At 32.7% G+C, this 23,175-nt stretch overlaps 4 protein-coding genes across 7 annotated transcripts in view; 2 read left to right on the forward strand and 2 right to left on the reverse strand.

Annotated features, from left to right (window-relative positions):
• On the forward strand, positions 1-1,904 carry LOC123705354 (RNA-binding protein 45-like). Its single transcript, XM_045654101.1, has one exon. The coding sequence runs from the start codon at positions 200-202 to the stop codon at positions 1,595-1,597; it is 1,398 nt and encodes a 465-aa protein (XP_045510057.1). The 5' UTR covers positions 1-199; the 3' UTR covers positions 1,598-1,904.
• Position 1,905: 1 nt separating this feature from the next.
• LOC123705340 (histone-lysine N-methyltransferase SMYD3) lies at positions 1,906-9,560 on the reverse strand. 2 transcript variants are annotated; one of them, XM_045654084.1, is made up of 9 exons: positions 9,113-9,560; positions 8,906-8,990; positions 7,799-7,958; positions 7,406-7,533; positions 6,631-6,807; positions 6,099-6,198; positions 4,716-5,120; positions 3,767-3,929; positions 1,906-2,548 (listed from the first exon to the last, which is right to left on the reverse strand). In XM_045654084.1, exons 1-9 carry the CDS (start codon positions 9,238-9,240, stop codon positions 2,341-2,343), a joined length of 1,554 nt encoding a protein of 517 aa, XP_045510040.1. In that variant the 5' UTR covers positions 9,241-9,560; the 3' UTR covers positions 1,906-2,340. The 2 variants fall into 2 exon arrangements, with proteins under 2 accessions (XP_045510040.1, XP_045510046.1); XM_045654090.1 differs by lacking the exons at positions 1,906-2,548; positions 3,767-3,929 and adding an exon at positions 4,111-4,324 and having other exon boundaries at positions 4,697-5,120.
• Positions 9,561-9,958: 398 nt separating this feature from the next.
• Positions 9,959-12,287, forward strand: LOC123705361 (uncharacterized protein C1orf131). 2 transcript variants are annotated; one of them, XM_045654116.1, is made up of 4 exons: positions 9,961-10,026; positions 10,066-10,366; positions 11,198-11,385; positions 12,210-12,287. In XM_045654116.1, exons 2-4 carry the CDS (start codon positions 10,105-10,107, stop codon positions 12,270-12,272), a joined length of 513 nt encoding a protein of 170 aa, XP_045510072.1. In that variant the 5' UTR covers positions 9,961-10,026; positions 10,066-10,104; the 3' UTR covers positions 12,273-12,287. The 2 variants fall into 2 exon arrangements, with proteins under 2 accessions (XP_045510063.1, XP_045510072.1); XM_045654107.1 differs by having other exon boundaries at positions 9,959-10,366.
• A 6,028-nt stretch (positions 12,288-18,315) lies between these two features.
• The window catches only part of LOC123705376, a 42,882-nt gene continuing 38,022 nt past the window's right edge, over positions 18,316-23,175 (reverse strand). The window contains exons 1-2 of one of the 2 annotated variants that reach the window (XM_045654128.1): positions 21,754-21,830; positions 18,316-21,643 (exon numbers count right to left, since the gene is read on the reverse strand). In XM_045654128.1, coding sequence (XP_045510084.1) covers positions 18,461-21,643 — 3,183 coding nt within the window. In that variant the 5' untranslated portion in view covers positions 21,754-21,830 and the 3' untranslated portion in view covers positions 18,316-18,460. Of the gene's footprint in view, positions 21,644-21,753; positions 21,831-23,175 lie in introns of those variants that run through there. The other variant, XM_045654124.1, reaches the window with a different exon arrangement.

Consider the following 23,175-nt stretch of genomic DNA (forward strand, 5'->3'; position numbering starts at 1 on the left):
TGTGGTTTATTGCTCTGAGGAAAGAATACTCTAAAGAGTATATTAATATAGAGGGGAATACTCAATACGTACCTACCTACTCTGTACCTACTCATTTTATGAATTTCTTGCTAAAACAATTAATCTTAAATACTTACATAGTCTAATTATTGTTTTATAATAATTTTCAACACTAGAAATTGTGAAATAAGAGTGGAGGATGGATAATCGCCGTAAATATTCACGCAATGAAGAACGGAGCGAAGATGTTCCTGTATACTCCAGATTATTTGTTGTTTGTGATCGTAATTTAAAAGAAGAAACATTACGCGATGAATTTTCAAAATTTGGCATCATTGATGATCTGCGAATTCCACTAGATCATAATACTGGCGAGCCCAAAGGAATAGCATTTATAAAATACTCTAAAACTTCAGAAGCTGCAGTTGCTCTTGAAAACATGCATGGAAAAACTTTGAGATCTCGTCAGCTTAAAGTGATGGTAGCTGCAAACCGATCGGATATTCAAACGGATGAACTCGATGATGAAAAATATAGACGTTTATTCTTACATATTGCTAAGGAAATGAATGAAGACCATGTAAAAGAACATTTTCAACAGTATGGGTTTGTTGAAGATGTCTTGGTTCAAAGAGACAGAAATACAGGAGCTCCTAGGGGGTTTGCATATGTAAAATTTCGAAAATTTTCTGAAGCTGCAATTGCATTTGAGCAATGTGATAGACGTTACCGAGCTATCTTTGCAAGTCCTAAAGGACAAAGACGCCCTGAGACGACTTTTGAATCAAATATAAATTCACTAGTGGCTGGTAATTCTATCATGTCTATGATGAATGTGAGACCGAAAGGTTTTACTCGTCTACATTTCATGTGCAGTCCTTATTTGCTGGAAATGCATGTTGCGCGGCTATTTAATATAATACCTGGTATGATAAATTGTAAGCTTATATTTGATATAGTTCGGAATTTCAGTAAAGGTTTTGTTGAATATTCCAATCCAATTTGTGCACAATATGCACTCGAACAACTAAATGAGTTTGAATATCCTCCAGGACAGAGGATATTTGTCAAACCTGCCACCCTGAACTTTGGTCAGCATGAGGAGAATTCATTCAATTTACCTAACACTGTTAACAAGCTGAAGGATGCCATAAATTCCACACAGAATTCCCAAACTCCCGATTTAGCAAAACTTGCCGAAGCAATTGCAGAGGCTTCCAAAATCATAAAAATGGCAACAGCTGGTGTTGCTGATGATAATATTCCAGATGCTGGTGATTTGAATTACTGTAGTGTTGCATTGCCATCACCCCAACCATTGGCAGATATTGATAGCCCTGTAGCCAAGAGGTGCTTTTTGATTTGTAAGCCACAACCTCCTCCATTAACAGTTTTACGTGATATATTTTGTCGTTTCGGTAATCTTATCAATGTATATACTTTACCGAATAAGACAGTAGGTTATGCGCGTTACTCAACTGTTGAGTCGGCAGATATGGCAATCAAAACCTTACATGGGGCAGAAATTTGCGGTGTAAGAATAAAAGTCATAGAGGCGGAGGAAGAGGTGCCCAACAAAAGACCGAGGTTCGACTAAACAGAACAGACAACATGACTCGGACAAGACGCGAAGACATACGCTGGACGTACCGACAATTGGATTTGTTAACATACTTACAGACAAATAAATTATTTAAGAATAACTGACATTTCTTGAGTATTTGCGTACAATATTGTTCCAAAACTTGTGAGTTGGTACTATTATATTTCTACTTCTTACAACATTTTAAAGACTTGATGTGATTCAATAAATTTCTCATAAAGTTTACATTGTATTGTACGCAAACTATACCCCACAACATTCCCATATAAGTTGACTTGGACAAGGAAAATAAAGACAAACTCAAATCGAAATAATTTATTGCACACACAGCCATATCATAAAACTAATTGACATTTGATCTGACATACAAAAAAATGTGTTATTTCGACATTTATAATATCTAAGGCAGACTGTTTAGATCTATTATTGGTCCTTGTAAACTCTTAAAAAAACACTATTGCCATTCTGTTTCTACAGTATAATCTTCACTTATGGAGCCATCTAATTATATAAAAAAACTTGACAATTACTAAATCTTATGGGCCCTCTTCACAATGGGCAGCGTTGGGCGAATATACGCAAACACGATAGTGTAGAGGGCCTAAATATCTATGATCACAGCCGTTATTGTAGTTATTTATTCATAATCACCATAATAGTGGCAATCATTGACAATCATTTGTTAGGCCCACACTGCCCATGGTGAAGAGGTCCATTATACAAATAAATATTTAATTCTAGGATGATTCTATTATAGCTTGATGTAACAAGGGCAATAATTGCTCCTTGTATAGCGGATGCTTTTCTCCGTGAGTGATTTTCAATATTTTTTCAGCACCCTTGAATTGAATCACAGCCTTTGTTAAATCCATTTTGTACAGTAATATCTTTCCATACTTCAGTTGCAATAAGCCAAGCAGTGGGTGTAGGGGACCATAATAATACCTGGAACAAGAAATATGAAATAAGTTAGAAAATATGGACTTAAAAGTAAATGAAACCTATTTTAATTGGCAAAGGTGTAATAGTTTTTTAATAAATTCAAATAGGTTAAAGTTAAATCATTTTAACAAACAAACTTAAACCAAAGCCTTGTGATATTGAAATGTTGGTAAGTACATGTTTTCATTTATCATCAGCTAATACAATTTTGTATATTTAAATTTCCCTTTATACAGTACATAATATAATATATAGATTGGCATGCTCTTTTTAGACTTATAAATTTATCTACATACTGACTGATAAAGTTTACTATTTTTAACTTAATATTTTTGCTAGTAACATAGTATAAAGTAATAAAGAGAAGAAGATAACACAGTTCTGTTTAAACTATGCTAGTAATGTGCCATTAGTAAACTAGAACTTAACAACAATAATGACCCTGGCCTCAATAAATCATACTAGTTCAATTTATTTAGCACAGTATTTTTTACGTTAAAATAGGCCAAATATTTTGGTTATCTATTGTTTACTATTTCTGCTACAAATTGAACTAGTTTTTAGACAAGATAATAGTTTATTTACTGCACAAATTAGTATCTACGCAGTAATAATTTTTTTGAATAGTTAAATATAAAACATACACAACTCTCAATACCATATTAATCTAAAACTTATACACATTAACGCATACATACATGTACATGTTTAACAGAAGAATTTTATATACTATATTATTATTATAAACTAGCTTTCCGCCCTCGGCTTCGCGCGCGTTTTCAAGAAATACCCGCATAGTTCCTGTTCCCGTGGGATTAACGACAGAAAAACCTATCCTATTTCTTAATCCAAGTTACCCTCTATATTTGTGCTAAATTTCATTATAATCGATTTCGTAGTATTTGCGTGAAAGAGTAACAAACATACACACACATCCATCCTCACAAACTTTCGCATTTATAATATTAGTAGGATTAGTAGGATAGTATATTATATAGTATGATCTGTTAGACATAGGTTACACGCTCAGTCTGGCGTCAGTTCAGTCCATCAGTCTGCTCAGAATGACGGGAGAATTATCGTCTAACCGGTTGACTGACGGACTGATGGTTCAGAATACCCGTGTTTTTTATCAATCATTCTGGCATCAGTCTAAGCCGGATCAAACTGATGGACTGAACTGACGCCAGACTGAGCGTGTAACCTATGAATTATACGTACCTAAAGCAAGGCAACAGTTTCTCTGCGTACACACAAGCCTGTTCCCACAGCTGCACTTGGACCAGCGCATCGAACGCCTGGTCCAATGTTTGTGCGTGCATCACGTTCAGTGGGTGCAAGACACCCTCCTGCCGCTCTATGCAGTACTTGCATACGTCGACGTCTGGGTTGGGTTGAGGAAATTATTTTGGAAGTCGGGTAGAAAAAAAATTGAGTAGTTTTTCAATTGGTCAAAAATCTATTTTAAATTGATTAGAAAAATATTAAATACCTAAGCGGTGGTGACCACTTAATATCAGGCGGCCCACCTACCTACCGCATTTGCTGCTCTGACATTAAAACAATAGCAATACTCAAATATGAAATAGCATTTTTTGAACTTCCATCATTACAGATCAGCCCTTTTATTGTATGAAAAGTGAATTATGATTCTCAATTCTAATATCTAAATGCAAATTGATGATGGAAGCAGATATTTTTTTTCGAAAACAAAACTCGATTTGACCGTCGAAATTGGGGTTTGAAAAGCTTTGAAATATTACAGAAAGCAGTAAAAGCTGTGATATATAAAAAAGCTAGATACGTTACCCGCTCTCTATTTTGGCAAGATAAAACTCAGCTAAGTGCCCGAGTTTCACTTAGTCACGCACCATTCAGCGTCGTGGCTGGACGTTCTTTTTATATTTTAATCGGCAGTTGTTATTACGAAGTACATGAGTGAGACATGTATTATGTCTCGTGCCGCACGAGACATAATACATGTCTCACTCATGTACGAGTCGTGCGTGAGAGTGAAAGAGAGAACAACTGTATTGGTGATAATGCGTTAGTAAGTAGGTATGTACTATGTATATATAGTACGCTGTTTTTTAGTGCAATGATGTTGGCGTATGCCGCGTCTACTAGTACAATAGGTCATAGAGTAAAAGCAAATATTTAAAAAGGATACATGCTACAGTAGTTTCTTTCATATTCAACAAATGCAACTCCGAAAACTCCATCGTCTTTTTGAAAACTTCGACATGTTTATCCGTATAATGAGTACCGCATTCAGAACAATATATTCCATCTCTTTCCAACACATGATTTTCCATATCACTCTCTCCATTGGTTTGTATATTGCTATCTTTGTCTACCAAACCGTTGTCTATATGTTCATCTCTTTCTGTTACACCATTTTGTAGATTACTCTCTTCCGTTTCCGTTCCGTTGGTAGTTACGGCGCCATTTTCAATTTTATTTTTCTTAGTTTTCATGACGAGTTGGCAATTTTCTTTCCATTGTATATTTATTGGATTATCACAGTTCGAATTAAGGCATTTCGCTGCATGAAGGTATTTCAATTGGCTGTCATCTAAAATTGATTGTTTTTTTGTAGTTAGTATTTTATACATACTAAAATTAAAATCAATGCTTTTATAGCACGGAAGCAATTAAAAAATTTCGAAACAATATATTATATAGATTCAAGATTGGCTCACAAAGGAACATAATTTGCAAAGAATTTATGGTAAATTCAGTGATGCTATATAAAAATAAATAAATAGATAACTCAGTTATAATAATACCTCATTCTGCTATTAACATTAGTGAAAAAAAAATTATAAAAGTATGACTTAGTTATATGCATCATAAGCCAGTCATGTGTTCATAGATAATTAAAAGATTTAGAATGGGTATATTCTATAGAATGCAATTTATTTAGTTCTACACAAGGATTGGCGGATATAAAAATCAGTGTTTAAGTAAAGGTTGCAATTATTTACTTAGTAATGGTTTTATTATATAGCATTACTGAAGTGTAAGAGAAAAAGCGATAAGATATATAGTGTATGGATATTTAGATAGAGCTGAAAATAAGTGATTTTTCTAATAAATTTATTAATTTGATGTTATTGTTCGACATATCGACTGTGATAATCTGCCAACTGTTATAAAAAAACAACAACTAAGTTTTAACCAATACTACATTATTTATAATTTAATTTATTTGTTTTTTATTTCCCAGGTCAACCCGGTAAAAACAGGGCGAGAGACTGGTCAATAATAACAGTGAGGAAATTTTAAAACTAAATTCCAAATTTTACAAATTATCCAGTAAGGACAACATTAAACTACCACCCAAAATTGAAAATACCCTCAAATTTTCTAAATAATAGACGATTTAAAGCGGGTAGATAAAAAATATCATTTCATAAAAATACCCTCAATTTGTGACACATAATTTTCAAAACTACCCCCATTTTTTTAAACTACCCTCATTTTTTGAAACTACCCTCATTTTTTTATCAAAATATCCACACACATTAGTATGCACATCGAAAGCATTTACCCATGCACCTGTCACACTCGCACGCGAAGTAATAGTTCTCCAACAACTCCGTTTGGCGGTCGAACGGCGTTTTCATTAGATCTATATATGATATACGTATCTGGAATTTGTTAGATCGATAGATATTAACAAGATTGGTAAATAAAGAGTATCAAATAAAAAAGTGTCTTCCTAAGAATAGATAATTAAAATAAGAGAAAAGAATATGCAAATAAGAGAACAGAATAAAGTGTCACATTGAAGATAGAGACAAAAAAATGATTAAAATTTAAGACCTTAGTACTTTTTAATTGTTTTTAGATACAACATAAAATTAAGGATTAGCCTTATTTTCTGTGTTATTAAAACTCGAAATAGTTACACTTTTTAGTTAAAATGTAACTTTTATATATTATACATTATATATAAAACTAGCAGCAGCTAGGCTTGTTTGAAGCCCAGATAAAAATATCATTGTGTATTTTTTATTTTTTCCAAATTTCCTCAAAACTAAACTTGTTATAACGTATAATTTCAATTGCCTCATAAATACCTGTTTCCAATCCAAGCAAGGCATATCCTTTATAGCGGTTATATGAATAGTCTTGCCATCAAATGTGGCTACTGCATTGGGATTACAACTATGGTCTATGATCGACGCAGCTATGTATATACCTGTACCGATTGAGTTCATATCCACATTTAGTATCGTGAAACTGTTGATTACCATCTGAAAATTGTTTGAGAATAAGTTTACAAAATTATATTTTAGGTGAATTTTAATTTGTATTTGCTACTTTTATAGATATTTTCTACTTTTGTACATTCACAGGCCAATACATTTGAATATGGTTTTGTAATTCAGAATAATTTATATCCCGCCCGCCGCAGTCACAGAAAAACCCGCATAGTTCCCGTTCCCGTGGGATTTCCGGGATTGCGTCATTTTCCCGGGATAAAAAGTAGCCTCGGGTTCTCGGGTATCAAACATCTTCATACCAAATTTCATGAAAATTGGTTCAGTAGTTTAGGCGTGATTGAGTAACAGACAGAGAGACAGAGTTACTTTCGCATTTATAATATAAGTAAGTATGGATATAATTTCTCCTCAGTAGGCATTCTTTCGAAAAAGGGAAAATACACATTTTATTGCAGTCATCAATTAACTACAGGAATAATTACAAAATTTATGTTTCACCAGAAAAATATATTTTTCTATGTTGCAATAATTTAGATATCTATTTTTTACGGCGCCTATTGTAAAGAAAAATCTAGGGTGGATTGGGGACGAGAGCTTAGTAAATAATAAATAGTTATATAAAACATACTCGCCCGTACAATCCCATGAGATCTACGGTATTTGGCAATGAAATGTCCTTTAGAAATTCGTAAAGAACTACACATAATGTCGTGAAATGGTCCATCCTCTTCTTATCTTTCTTTAGGTCTGAAAAATCTGAAATAGAAAAACGTAAAATTTAGAAATTGTATTCATTATACTTTTAAGGTAGGTAACAATAATTAGTATTTAACATTTTTCAGAAAAAGCGTTTTATATTTTAGACAGGAAATACTTTCTCATAACTAACTATATGTTGTTAATCCATACATATTTTATATTTTTTTTACATGTGTAGTTGCATTTTTTTCTATAAAATCTTACAGAATACTATTTCAGAATCTACTATATTCAATGGTATAGAGAAAAAACATAAACTCACGCGACATAAGATCTTTCCACATCCTAAATGAGGTAGGTGTGTAAAATGCCTTATAAGAGTTACCGTCGCCTCTCTTCAGTCGATTTATAATCTTTGCCAACATCCTGGCTCCATCTGGTACTATTTTCGGCGCTACTCTCTTGAAATTTGCACACTCCCACTGAAAAATACAAGAATTTACTTTTATTTGTATGAACTATCATTATAGTCTATTTTTTTTAATTTAACCAATATTAACCGTTTTTTTTTATAATATTATTTTTACTGTAACAACTAAGATTTTTTGTGGTATATAAAGACATTAATTTTTATTATCTGAATGTTTATATAGAATCAAACAAATATGAAATAAAAGATTTCTCATTTAATGGCACACAACTTTTTAAATGAAAATGACAATATAGAGAGGCGGAGGCAACTAGGCCTTTTAAGTTTAATTATATAAATCATCATCAATCAGCACATAAACGGTAAATATTTGTAACAAAAATACTGCAAACCATATTTGAATAAAAAAACAACATAAAAATATATTATACATTTATACATTCTTATATAGGTATTTTAGTTTCAAAATTATGCAATGAATGTCCTTGAATTCCATTGGTCTTATCTAAAAAATCTATTTATTCTTCATTATAGAATATACAATATATTTTACTGAAGCCCATTTTGAAATGGCACCATGCCAATATCCATCAAGACACACCTCAGAAATATATCAAAATAAATGTTTGTTACTGTATCCTGAATAATATACCTAGTTATAAAACAAATGAAAGTATTATAGATAACATTATAAAGTATTGTAGGATTATAATTTGTGATTAAAATTGAATAAAGTTACTTCTTGTTAATCTTGTTTTACATATGTGTTTGAATAGACCTTACAAATTATTGTTATTTTTGTAGCCTTAAAAAAAACTCTTAATGTAACAAAGAATATTGGAGAATTGACTACTTACTTAGGTACTTTGAATATAGTATATATATTCACTTACAAAAACTTAGAAATTACAGGTCCCCAATATGTGGGCTTTCTGAGTAGTCCTGATGTTTTTGTCTCATGATTAAATATTATTTTAAGAACTAGGTAGAAATACTCACTTTGTGATCACTCCATGCATCCCTCTGACAACTCTTTCCACAGTAATAAACAAACTGGCATCCAGAACACTTTAGAACTCGACAGCTAAAAATTTTAATATATTTATGTAAGTAAACTTATCACAAATTTTACGAAAATTCTGAATGAAAAAATTTTAATTGACATTAATTAACAGCATGAGTATAGAAAATATTCCAGCTACTTACTTTTGTAGACAATTATCACATCGATTTCCATTTTCTTTTGATGATAAAATATACGCAAAGGGTTCTTCAGATAAAATTAAATCTCCAGCCTTTACCGGAGTATTCGAGTTTCTAAACCTATTCCTCATAGTTAGTTAGGTATTTTTGCGTAATTTGAGGTAGATGTTATTATTAATTATTCGCTATAAAATTCAGCATTTAACTATCCGGAACTTAAGTATAAATAACCAAGATCTGGAATGTTACACTGAAAGATACGGAGTGCGAAATGCTAATGTTAAAAATATTATCTTTTCCACCTGCCGTTCTAATATTAGCTATACACTATCCGTTACATTATTTTTACATAAGACGTGACCGCATCTGTATCAACAAACACAAAAATAAATTAACTCAGTCAGGCAGTAGGTAGGTAATGCACGAAAATATAAATTGAAAATTCAAAAATACTTGCATGCGAAATTAGCTTTGCAATATTTTTAAAAACAAGAGTCCAGAATTTGTATTTTGCAGTAGTAATCGCCTATTGGACATTTTTATTTATCTAAATCTCACCATTGGTCTATTATAAAATACTTTGCAGTCTGATTGGTGTATCGATACAAATACATTGTCAAATGAAATTGAAATGTGTACTTGATGACTTTGACATCATGATAATGTTGCAAGATTAAGTTATTAGTGTTCTAATACTATGTCTAAATATTTTCTTTAATTGACTTTTCAGGTAATTTTGTACTGAATTGTTTGAAATAAATTATAAAAAGGATCGCGTGGGATTTATATTTTAAAAGTAAAATCAATTAAATGGCAGCAGCTAGGTGATCAAAATGTCATGAGCACGTGTAGTCCGGTCCGTGCATCAATGTCAAAAATAAATTAAGTGCGGAAAGACCAAACACTGATAGAATTTAGTAATTTTTTTCTCATAATATATAAAAAAGTACTCTGTGGTAATTTTCTTCGTTTATTGAGAATAATTAGTAATAGTCATGTCGTTAGTTTTAACCCGAGCAGCCCTTGCGTTAAAGAATGCTGAAGCCAACTTTAAAGTCGTGAAATTTGAGGCGCATAAACCTAAGAAAAAGCAGAATTTAGAAAGTGATAATATGGACAATATTATCAATAAACCGACCGGACCATCGAAAGAATTGGACTTGAAGAAAATCCGACATGAGGTAGTTAAATTTGGAATGTCTGGTTTTGACCCTACGAAGAAAGAAGAAGCCAAAATTGCGTTAGCGGTTAGTTTAGGTAAGATCTTATAATTCAGATAAAATTATGTTTTAATTGAAAGAAAGAAAGAAAGAAAGAAACATTTATTTGACTCCACAAATACAACATAAATTAACGATGTAAAAACGAAAACAAGTACTTAAACAAATAAAATCAAAATATGTTACAACCTTATTACTACAGTAAAATAAAAAATAAGTAGTAAAAATTAATAATAGAAACAGTATGTGGAGCCAAACCAGGTAGCCACTCAGTATATGTTGCAACACAGTTACAACACTCAACACTGATTTTCAGTGGCCCCTCTCTGTAGTGATTGGAGCGGCAGTACGTTCGCAAATATATTACAGCTAATTATAATATGTAAAGAAAGACAATAAGTTAAACATACACATAAATAAATTAATTGGTTAATTAATAGTGTAGGATTGCATTTGCAATACTTTAATCACAATTTTAATTAATTGTAGCAATATAAACTACTTAAGAAGTTATATTAATGAAATATTTGATTATAAAATTAAATTGCACCCATGTTCATATTTTAGTTTTAATGTCTATCTCAGTCTCTAAAATATTAACATATAGGTATCTATAATAATATTATAAAACTGAGGAGTTTGTTTGTTTGAATGCACTAAACTCAGGAACTACTGGTCCGATTTGAAAAATTCTTTTGGGTGTTAATTAACCCATTTATTCAGGAAGGCTATATCATTATGCTAAAACCAACAGGAGCGGAGCCACGCGTGTGAAACTGCAAAGCGCAGCTAGTTGTTAAATATAGTTTCATCTAGAAATAACATTATAATGTGAAACTCATCTCATATCTCTTATTCATATTTTCAGGGGCCAAACCTCCAAAAAAAGCATATTTAAATTACAAGGAACTCATGAGTAAGAGGAAACAAGAGAAGCAAAAGGAGAAAGAAGAGAAAGAATTAATGAAATCTAAAAGTGTAATGCAAACAACTGGGCAAAAGAAAAAGAAAGGATCTAAAAATGATGTTGGACATTTCTTGAGTAACTACGGAAAGGTAAGACTTTATCTAATATATAAAATTCTTGTGTCACAACTCACAATGTTAGTTACCATACTCCTCCAAAACGGCTGGACCGATTCTCATGAAATTTTCTGTACATATCGAGTAGGTCTGAGAATCGGACAACATTTTTCATACCCCTATGTGACATGAGTAAGGCAGAACAATGTTTGCCGGGACAGCTAGTATTATATGTATTTATAATGAACTAGAATCCCCATGTTTTCAAAAAAACACCCACATAGTTCCCATTCCTATGGTATTTATATAAATATTATGTAGCCTATGTCTTATTCCGAATCTCTAGCTACACCAACATACCAAATTTAATTGTAATCGGTTCAGTAGTATTTGCGTGAAAGAATAACAAACATCCATCCATCAATGCTATTCACAAACTTTCACATTTAAAATATTATTCTATATGCTTTTAGTCTCTAATGGACACAGTAATTCACTTTTATTGATCTGCTCAGCAAACATACATAATATACTAAATCTGCCAATGTTTATACATTTTGATCAGTTATAAAATTTGTTAGCAATAATTAAAACATCAGATCTATAAATTCTGATTCTTTGCTGCAAAAGAATCGTGGCATTTCTTCACTGCCACAACACAATAGAAGTTATTTTTTCACACAATGTGCGTTTTTGGTCATTGAACTTATCCTACAGATATATGCTAACGTCCATACCATAGTATGTTGAATGCACCAGTTCTCGTCCTATAGACAGATGCATAAATAATGTAATTTTTACTTACAAATAATTTTATTTTTTAAGAAAGTACACCTTGTATATTCTTATTTTTTTAGGTACAAAAGAAGGACTTGAAGAAAGCTGTTAATGACAAGAAATCTAAGAAGAAAAAGAAATGAAATAAATAGTTTAAGTTGTAAATAAAAATATTATATTATGATACCTAGATATTTAATTTTACATTCCTTTTTTTTCATTCTCATAAAACTATTACATTCCTGTATTTTGACATGAAATCCAAATCTGTAATAAAAAAAATGACTATTTTATTATGTAAGCTGCACTCCGCGGTTTTACCCGCGTGGCTCCGCGTCTGTTGGTCTTACCGTGATGATATATTAAAGCCTATATACATATATCTTCCTCGATAAATGGGCTATCTAACACCGAAAGAATTTTTCAAATCGGACCAGTAGTTCTTTAGATTAGCGCGTTCAATATATAGCTCTATATAATACCATCACGCTAAAACTAACAGGAGCGGAGCCACGCGGGTGAAACCGCGGAGCGCAGCTAGTAATAGGTAAATAAATAAATCATTTATTGCATAAAAACATGGTACATATACAAATTCATGTTTTTACTATAACTACATATTTAGTTAGCATACAAAAATTATTATTATATTCTATGTAACTAAGTAAGTAGTATATATAACTTTTTTATTTATAGTGCTACGACAAAAAGTTACAGGAACAAAGTTGTAGAGAATTTAATTTGCAACAAATAATGTAAAGAAATTTTTTTATCAAATAAATAGTTATTAGCAGATAGTTATAATATCGTAAAACCATTTCAACCGCTATTTTCAAGGTGGCGGCCGTGGGACAAAGGTGGCGACCCCACAAACTTGGTTTTAGCTTCACAGTGACCCCCCTACACATCTAAAAAATAGTAAGAGTAAAATTGCGTCCTCTAAAAAACGCAAGGTTAGGCCTAAAAAATGTAACATTTCAATGGACTAAGCAAGAGGACTTGCGTAGTTTAAACTTTAAAAGACACTGAGCTTGAAGGAAGAAAAAAAAACATTTATTTCACTCACATAAAAAAATATTAATAAAATGGTGAACTACTTAATTTAAATGCATTTTTCAGTCTGGGTCTGAAATTACCTATTACAATAAACATTAAAATATAGGTGTAACTACCAGGTACATATAGTAAAAAATAAAAAATAAAACAACAATTTTGTGATACATTTTTTTATTCGTATTTAGATATAGGTTCCTAGTAGGAACCTACATCTAGGTAGGTAATTGTAGGAACTTCCTACAATTACCTATTAATTATGTACTTATGTTTTCACACCTTTTTCCTAATTATCGAATTAATAAATTATATAAACCTTCAAAATGTATACAAATCATTAAATAATTATCATTAATTAATCTCTTATTATGCAAAAAAGGGTTAATTAATCACACATTTTAACCCTTTCAATTAATGACGTGAAATATAATTATGTCTTCATATAAATATACGAAATTTTTCAATTAACTATCATTTCACATTCGAACTTTGATCAAGTAAGAACACAAACAGTAATCAAAAAATGGATCTTCATTTGCATCTAAGTGTAGCTTTCCGCGCTCTTGATTATAAGTGGGGACTTCCAATAGACCTTGATAATCCTACAGAGCCATCTTCATGCATACCGGTGGAAATCGACCTTCCAAAAACGACATTTTCGTCTGAAGAATATTTAAACACCGTGAAGAGGTCCAGGCGTGTAAAAGCTAAAAGGAAGGACTCCTTCAGCGATATTTCAGTGTCGAAAATGGCTTCAACCAGCGATTTGGGATATTCTGAAACAATAAGTATGAATTCTTTTACTATGACTGATTCAATAGTAAAGTTCAACACGTTAGAGCCGTTAGAGGATGTCGTCACAAGGGAAAATGTGAATAAACCATGCAAGCGAAGGTTTAACAGTTTGAAGAAGATTTTAAAGAAGATTAAAATATGAAATATTTATATTTCGTTCGTATTCGTGATAAATTTATATTTGGGCGACATGTACCTACGTGCTATAATTTTACCGACCCTGGCTTGGGAAATCAGGAATAGGGAACCTATACAGCACTATGAAAAACAACAGTGAAATGAAAAAAATGAATAAAGAAAACCTATTTCAATAAAAAATGTTGATTTATTTGATATGAGGAGATCTTGTTAAAAGAGAGATTTTATTACATTGTTGATTATTAATTAAGTACTTAGTTATGTATTTTTTTTCAATAAAATAATATTCATACAAAGCTTTGTTTTCATTTAAAACATACAGTCACCTTTTTACTATTAACTATATTGAGATTTTTTATTTTATTTCCGATAGTGGGTTAATAACCCTTACAAATTAAAAAAATATTGTCGTAACTAAAATTTAAAAGTTACATCGTTAGCAAAGTACTTACTGAAGCATAAGCTCGAGCATTATTATGTTATCGATTGGGGACCTACCAGATCAGATATATAAATCAGAAAATAGAAGTCATGAGAATTATTTACTTACTAGCGGACTGCCCCGGCTTCGCCCGTGGTACGTCTCTACGTTTTCTCTCCATAAGAACCATCCTCGTACTTCAATATTATAAAAAAAGAATTAACGAAATCGGTTCAGCTATTCTTGAGTTATGCCCTTACCAACACATTTTGCGATTCATTTTTATATTATAAGATATGCTAAAAGTTACTTCAAACGTTATGTAGTGGTTAAATTAATGTGAGATTAAAAACAGTTTCCTTCTAAAAACTACGAGCAGAATCGCTCATCTATGTTTTGGATTTTTTGCCAAATAAAAATATGATAATACTTACTCCTAAGATTCACCTCATTGTACGTTTTATACTTACCAGTACCACTTAATTCAATAAAATTTCGATTGTAAACTAGCTTTAACCTGAGATTTATTACGAACGTTTGTATTCGACATTTAATTAAATAATTTTCTTCAATTTTTAATTGTAAATTACCTATTGATGATGTAGGCCGTGGCTTCAGTCACGTAGTACCCGATTGTATAAAGTAGCCTGCGACATGTGTATTGTGTAAATCCAAACTATAATTTTATTCTGTACTAGATTTCCGCCCGCGGCTTCGCCCGCGTTTGCAAAGGAAAACCCGCATAGTTCCCGATCCCGTGGGATTTCAGGGATAAAAACTATCCTATGTGTTAATCCAAGTTACCCTCTATATGTGTGCTAAATTTCATTGTAATCGGTTCAGTAGTTTTTACGTGAAAGAGTAACAAACATCCATACATCCATACAAACTTTCGCATTTATAATATTAGTAGGATCTACCAAATTTCGTGTAGATCGGATTAGTCTTTTGCCTGAATAAGTAATCTTTGTCCATAATATTAGCCATATACTAATATATTACTTGGTATAGGATAGGATTGAAATAAGTCTTATTTGAATCTGAATCGTAAACAATTTAAAACTGAAAAGGATAATAATTATGAAGAAATATAGCTACTTTAATAGTCATTTTTAATATCAATAAGGATCTGTATTTTAGTAGCATCACAGACTAATAATAATATACTACGTATACAAGTAGCATACCTACATAATATATTTTTTGCATCTGTGCTCTGCCGGCTTCTCCAGTCTTCACACCTGTTCTCCTGTTAAATTCCTGGAAGAAATGGTTTTACATAGATAGGTACAGATAGTCGGTTCATGATTGTGCTCATTTATACTACGGTTGAGTTGCAATCATTGTAATTCAGTGGGATAAAGCTTAATTAATAAAAAATGATACTATTCTTCATAGTAATTTCAGAAACCAGTAAAATACGGATATTCATTGGCTCTTTAACATATAGTATGATAATAATATGTAGGTATTTAATGCAAGTTATTAATTAATTTTTTTTTATAAAAGATCTAACTAATAATAATTACAACCATCGAAAGAATTTTAATGAATAAATATTTATATAATCACGTAAGTACGCGTAGGTAAGAATTTAATTTATCAAAATACTGAAAGGTGGCACATTGCATGTGAGGTTCGAGCACTGTGAATTAATTATAGTTACTATAGTCTTCTAAGTAAGTACTGTGTAATTAATTATTAATTAAGTTCATAAAAATGTGTATATTATGATGCATTAATTAGTTGCCTCAATAATGACATACCTACCGGCTACCACATGTGAGTAATGGATAATTAGGAAAATTCAATAGAAAAAGTGGTTAATTAATTAATTAATTCAACCCTTTCGATAATGATTTCGCAAATTAATTAATTTTGTATATAAATGCATAACTTTAATGCTAGGACATTATTCAGCCCTTGCCTTTCGGTGAAACAACTTGTGAAAAAAATGGATTTACATTTACATTTGAGTGCTGCTTTCCGTGCCCTGGACTATAAGTGGGGTACACCAGTTGATTTGGACACTAATACAGACTTAAGAACATGTCTACCAGCGTCAATTGACCTACCTACAACTACGTTCTCCTCTGAAGAGTATTTGAGAAAAATAAGAAGAGCGAAAGAAAATTATAGATCAAAAGATTCCTGTAATGTTATGAAATCAAAACGTTCTGTTCATTGGAATTTGGAAAGCGATAGATATTCTAGGGAATACAATACAGTGAATGTTATGGAAAAAGTTGTGAACGATGTTGATCGTTCGGAAACCCTATGTTTGAATTTGTCAAAAAGTTCGTGGTGCAAACGTCAATGTAGAAAGGTGAAGAAGGTTTTGAAGAAGATAAAGCACAATTATTTGTCCAGGTTTTGAAATTAAAATTGTATATAAGACTGAAATTTATAGATACGGAAGTTTCTAACTAAGTAGTTATAAGTTATTTAGTTGATAAGGCATTGTATAGTATTGACATGTTATTGTAGTTAAGAATAGAAATGTAAGAAAGTATTTTGTTGTTATGTTTTTGAGAATAAATAATTTAAAATTACATATATGTAACGTATTTTATTTGATGATGTGCCATTAGTGACTGCATTTACCCAAGTTCAATCATAGATTATTATACGTACCAAGAAGCATAATACGTACTAAGATACCAAAGACCAGACCAAAGAGACCAAAGAGTTCGATCCCTGGAAATTAACTTGCGATGTAATTTATATTATTACTAGCGGTCCGCTCCGGCTTCGCCCGTGGTACATATTTACGTTTTCTCTACATAAAAACCATCCTCGTACTTCAAGGAATATAATAAAAAAATAATTATCGAAATCGGTTCAGCCGTTCTCGAGTTATGCGCTTACCAACACATTTTGCGATTCATTTTTATTTTTATACTAGCGGTCCGCCCCGGCTTCGCCCGTGGTCATGGGCGTAGCTAGCCATGGGCTCAAGGTAGGGCTCAAGGTGGAAGGCATTTGCGAAGGCATTTGCAAACAAAAATGAAATTGGATAAAATAGTGGGGTAACTAACTGTACTACACTCATTTTTCTTACAGTTTATGTAACATAGAAGCCTCAGCTATTTTCTGTTGTGTGTAATTCGTTATTCGAATTATTCTTATTCAAAACACCTTATTGTTCACCTACCACATCACGAAATAGATCCAAAATGTGTCCCTATCTTCAGCCGTTTGGTCGCTGGGCGTATGACAATTTGTTAATCAGTCATTGTAGAGGTAAATAATAGTAATGTGTTGGTCTCATTTTCTGTGTCGACTGTCGACTTTCGAGAATCGAGTGTGAATTTTCTTACGGATATTAAGCTTAGTAGTTAATACCTGGATAATTCAATTTTTAGATTTGGTTAGGTACCTTCCAGGTCAAAGCCTGGGTGGGGCAAGCGCCCCACCCTGCCCCACCGTGGCTACGCCCATGCCCGTGGTACATATTAACGTTTTCTCTACATAAGAACCATCCTCGTACTTCAAGGAATATAATAAAAAAAGAATTATCGAAATCGGTTCAGCCGTTCTCGAGTTATGGAATTACAACGAAAAGTGGCATTGATTTTTATATATTAGATTATTATTTATTGTGCATGTTTTGAAAATAAGTACTTGTCAATTGTACATAAGTACAACATAAATGATAAAGTAAGTTCTGTTAACTTGTTTCAACATCGATACATCTAGTTTAGCACTAGATGGCTTGTTTTTAATAAGCAACATTTATTTATTCTTCTTCATTCATTACATTATAAATAAAAGACAAGTTCATTAGGTAAGGTATATTTTAATATAACTAATAAATATTTACATCAAAATATAAACATAAATACAGTAATATTATGCAGGCAAGTTCATTTTTACAATAAATAATTATTAACAAATAATATAATTAAACTATAGTTTATAATTTTACACATAGGGTTCAAAATATTTAATAGCAGTCGTCATAGGTTTTTCGTTGATTTTGTTCGTTGCGATGGGATTCCTTACGCGCATTTTTATATCTTTAGGTTTAAGTACACTTTTATGATTAGCGCTCGGTGGCCGCATACCTAAATAGTTCTTACTAGGCGAAAATAAAGACTTAGAACTAAGACCAGATGACTCTAGGAAGAAGTCAAAAGCTCCCTTAGTTTTATTTACAGATTCTGAGCTCATAATCATCCTCGGCTCACACTTGACCGTGTTATACGAGCCACTGTTGCTCCCGGAGGAATTACTCGACTCGATGTCAGAATTCCTTACAGATTCAGTCTCTAAGTTCTCTATATTAGAAAGGAGATCAGGTTTATTAGAAAGCTTAGCATTTTTTGTGAGTCCCTTGTTCACCGCGTTGTCGTGGCATTCGTGAAATACATTTTTTTCATTGTCATTATTCTCAACATTATTATTTAATTGTTTTTCAGGTACAGATATAACATGTTCAGTGACAACGTCGGACACGGAACCATCGCTGCTCCCAGAGCTAATGCGATATTCTTCGGCCACTATTATGTCGAGTTCATCATCAATTTTAAATTCCTCAAAATTTTGGGAAAGATCAAACTTGTCTATGTCTTCGAAGTATTCAGCTTTATGCTGCTCTGCGTTGCTTGTCTGAATTTTTTCCGTGACATGGTTAAATTGATTATCCAAGTCGGTCAGATTTATGCGTTTCCCGCTTGTCTTGACTCCTTTATTTATTTCAGAGAGGATTGAAGACACAGTGTTGCCCATTTGTATCGAACCTCTTGGGTCAATTTTTGGTTGAAGAGAGTGAATAGTGAAATTAGCCAGATAACTGTTTGAAGGTGGAAAAGAGCGGTGATCTTCATTAGCCTTTTCATCCTCATCAGGAATAATTATCTCAGTGACTTGCGGAAGCTTTGGGATGTCCTTGTCACTGATTTTATTCTGTATCCTCGGCAATGATACCACTTTCGCTACACTGTTCCTTTGATTTGTCGAGTGAACTGGGTATTGCTCATTATGAATTTCAACCGTAGGCTGCGTGAGAAGCATTTCTCTTTTACCGTTATTGACTACTGGAACATTTATCTCTGAAATGGAACAGTAGTCTGGTTCAACGATCTTCGATGTCACAACGTTATCCACGTTTCTCTTAACATCTGCAACCCGTTGATTAGCCGCAACGGCTTCAGAGTCTAAAGATTCTGCCAACGTTTTGACAGTTTCAGTTTTCCATTTAGCTGATAAGTTCTTCGGCTTAGGCGGCAGTGCAGGAGGAGTTCGTGGCACTTTTCTCTTGTTAAATATCTTCATAGATCCGTGGCTCTCTAATTTCGGTTCGAAGTTATTATTGTTCAAGTTACGACTTTCAATGTTAGCTGCGATATTTTTAACGATAGACCCTCGTATTTTAGGCACGTTCGATTTATCGCTATGTGGTTCTGTAGGCGGCAACGGCACAGGCTTTTGCTCCGTTGATTTTGTGATTATTGGTTCATATTCATTGCTGTAGATACTCTGTATCTCATATTGGAAGCCTTGTGCCGTGTTGGGCACTTCGTAACTGTGTTCAGATGCTGTCTCTAAACTGAATTTAACTATTTTGTTCGCTCTCTTGTCTGACCTTGGCAAAGTATTGTTACCACCGGTGGGCCTTATTTTATCGTCATATGAAATGCTATTTAATGTTGAAAACTGAACGCGCTTAGTGGCAGCTTTAGGGCTTGGAGTTGTAGCTTCACTTGATTTAGAGTTATCATTACTACTGTCATCTAAAGAGTTTTGTAGCAATATTTGATTGACACACTCAAGAACAGGATTGTTTTTATATATTTCGTGTGGAGGAGTATCATCCGCGTCACTTGTACTAGCGTACCAATTTTCATTGATTTCATTCAAGTTTTCTTGTTTAGTTGATTCAATATTATTATTATTTTTACTGTCGAATCGCGTATCAACCACATCTTTTTTAAGCATATTATTGCACAGTACTTCGTTCTTTGCTGATATTATTTCAGCATTTATTATCCCACTGTTTAGTCCAGCTATTAAAACGTTATCACTATTAGGTTTCGAATCTCTATGATCCATACAGTCCATATCTTGTTCTTGATCACTGACATTACAATACCATGGTTTCTCCTCACCTTCCTCTGTAAGAACTTTATTTAGGAAAAGTTGTCTATTTGCCTTTATCTCATCTGATGCTTGCCTTTTAATACCGTGCAACCTTTCTATTTTAGTTGAAAAAGGTTTCTCAGTACTAACGGCATTTTCTTGTTCCTTCTTCGCAGCTTCTCCGATGAGCTGATCGATCTTAAGAGAAGCTTTTCTTATATCATTCGCTATTTGATTGGCAGTGACATCGTCATCATGATTGACTTGATAACTCATACCAAAACAATCTTCAGCGCTGCTGCTATTGTTTGTCTGATGGTTGTAAGATTTTTGCGTATTGTCCTGATGTTTGCCGTTATTCTTTCTACCTGAATATTTTCTAGATCTCCTAAAGACATCTCGTCTAACGAAAGCTTGTTTATTTTTAATAAACGTCCCTTTACTTCCTACACTAGCTGTATTACCCTCTTCACTCGAACTAGTATTACAGTACACTACATCATTTTTCGGTAATTGAAAACTCTTACTAAGCCTAGTATTCTTTTGAAAAACGGGCGGTGATTTCCTTTCCCGATAACTACTGCTTCTCACGAATGCGTTTGGGAATCTCGAATCTGTGCTCTCGAGACTTTGAAACTCTGGATCAGTTTCTATGTTTGTTTGCTCGCTCGTGAACCCGAGGAGCTGTTGGCAATTACTGCAGTACGACTTGCGTGCTTTCAGTTTGATTATTTCTTCATGCTGTGCCTTTATTATTTTTTCTTTGTGATGCAGTGACACGCGTACTTGTTTCTGCTCTCGGGTGAGACGGGACTCTAATAGCACAAGAGAACGAAGAACTAAAGCGAGTTGGTCTTGTCTGAGCCTTCTCTCTTGGACGGCTTGCTTCTCGTGCGCGGCTAAGGCTTGTCCAGCCTCCACTAACTGGTGGCGTTGCTTCAGGACGGATTCGGACTGCTGTTGCAACGCACTTTTAACAGCGTCCAGCTCCCTTCGCAACTCCATTGCTTCTGAACTGCTATCCATCTGAAAAGAAAAAGAAAAAAACGTTACTCTCAAATTTGTTGCTTATAATTAAATGTCAACCCGATTAAGATCGCAATTTAGCGGTAAAGACATTTCAATAGACGACTTACGAGGTATAATGAAATGTCAAGTACGAGATATACACGTTTTTACCGAAATTAATCATTGAACATGTGTTGCGCGAATAAATTCCTATGTCTGATTGAATTTGTACTTAGAATATGAAAGGTTTAACGATGTTATTGTATACTTGGTCAAAGTCTACGACGATAAGGAGGTCAATCGTAATGCGGGGCATCGTGAAATGTTATCGAAAGCGGAATCGAATGAGAATATCACGACTAATTTTGTCGGATGGCTTTACCCATGAAAGTTGTAAATTTACAGACCCACTCCTACATAAATAAAGCAAAAAATTGATAATGCGATAAAATAATATAAAACAGCAGTAAATTTTGAAAACGGGTTTGTATAAATACAAGCAATTTTTCATTATCTAAAATCATAATAGTAGACTGTAAAACGAGTACTATTAATTACTTTTTCCAACATTAGTATTAAATCATTTAGCGTGATATATCATGCTATGAAAATAAAAGGCATTTTCCGTAAATAGTGTTAAAGTCACGCATAGAAACTAGTAATTTTATATATTGTTTGAGTAACAGCATTCTGCTGACTTCGCATAACATTTGTTTTCATTTTAACTGGACTTTGTATTGTTTACATTCCGCTACCGTGTGTGTTTGTGTGTGTGTGTTATGTAATTTTACAAGTTCAATGTGATATTTGCTATTTGAAATAAACAAGTTTTGTTATAAATTTTGGTACAATAATTAGGTAGACTGTATTACAACAATATTTTGTTACGCGTAGGTATATATAGGTAAGTTTCTTTGGGACATTGTTCAATAGTCAATACACTGGATTTTTATGTTAGAAAAGATATAAAAAATTACGTAGTAGGTAGGTAGTAGGTACCTTTTTGTTAATGATATTGCATTTATTTAAGTATGAACATTTTTTTACAAACTTAGGAATAAGAGTTTCTTGATGACTTCCACGTTTTAATAAAAATGTTAAGTATACTATACATTAAAATATTTCATACGATTCTAAACAAGAACAACGATCCTAATAATTAATATAAAAATAAAATTATAATGACTATAATTATTTACCCGTGATTTAAATATGTATTGAGAGTTGAGACACGCCCACGCAAAATATTAAATAGTAAGAAACTGAGAAACGAAAACGAAAGTTTGCCTTATTAGGCCTCCGTTACACATCACATTCTTATACTTTCTTCGAAGTTATTAAGGTAAATGCAAGCATGAATGTATATTTTGCTCATGCTGTTAATTTGATGACTTAAAAAGCTTTAACTCAAGTAAGATATATGCATAGTAAGGGCTAAAAATTGTTGTAAAATTTAGCAGTTTATGTGCGATGTCCCACTGTGTGTTATGGGTCATATTGCAGTTTTTTAACTGATCAAGTTGGTATAGAAATGTCAAATACTTGATTGG

The sequence above is a fragment of the Colias croceus genome, chromosome 2 (genome assembly GCF_905220415.1).
Source record: "Colias croceus chromosome 2, ilColCroc2.1".
NCBI classification, from domain to species: domain Eukaryota; kingdom Metazoa; phylum Arthropoda; class Insecta; order Lepidoptera; family Pieridae; genus Colias; species Colias croceus.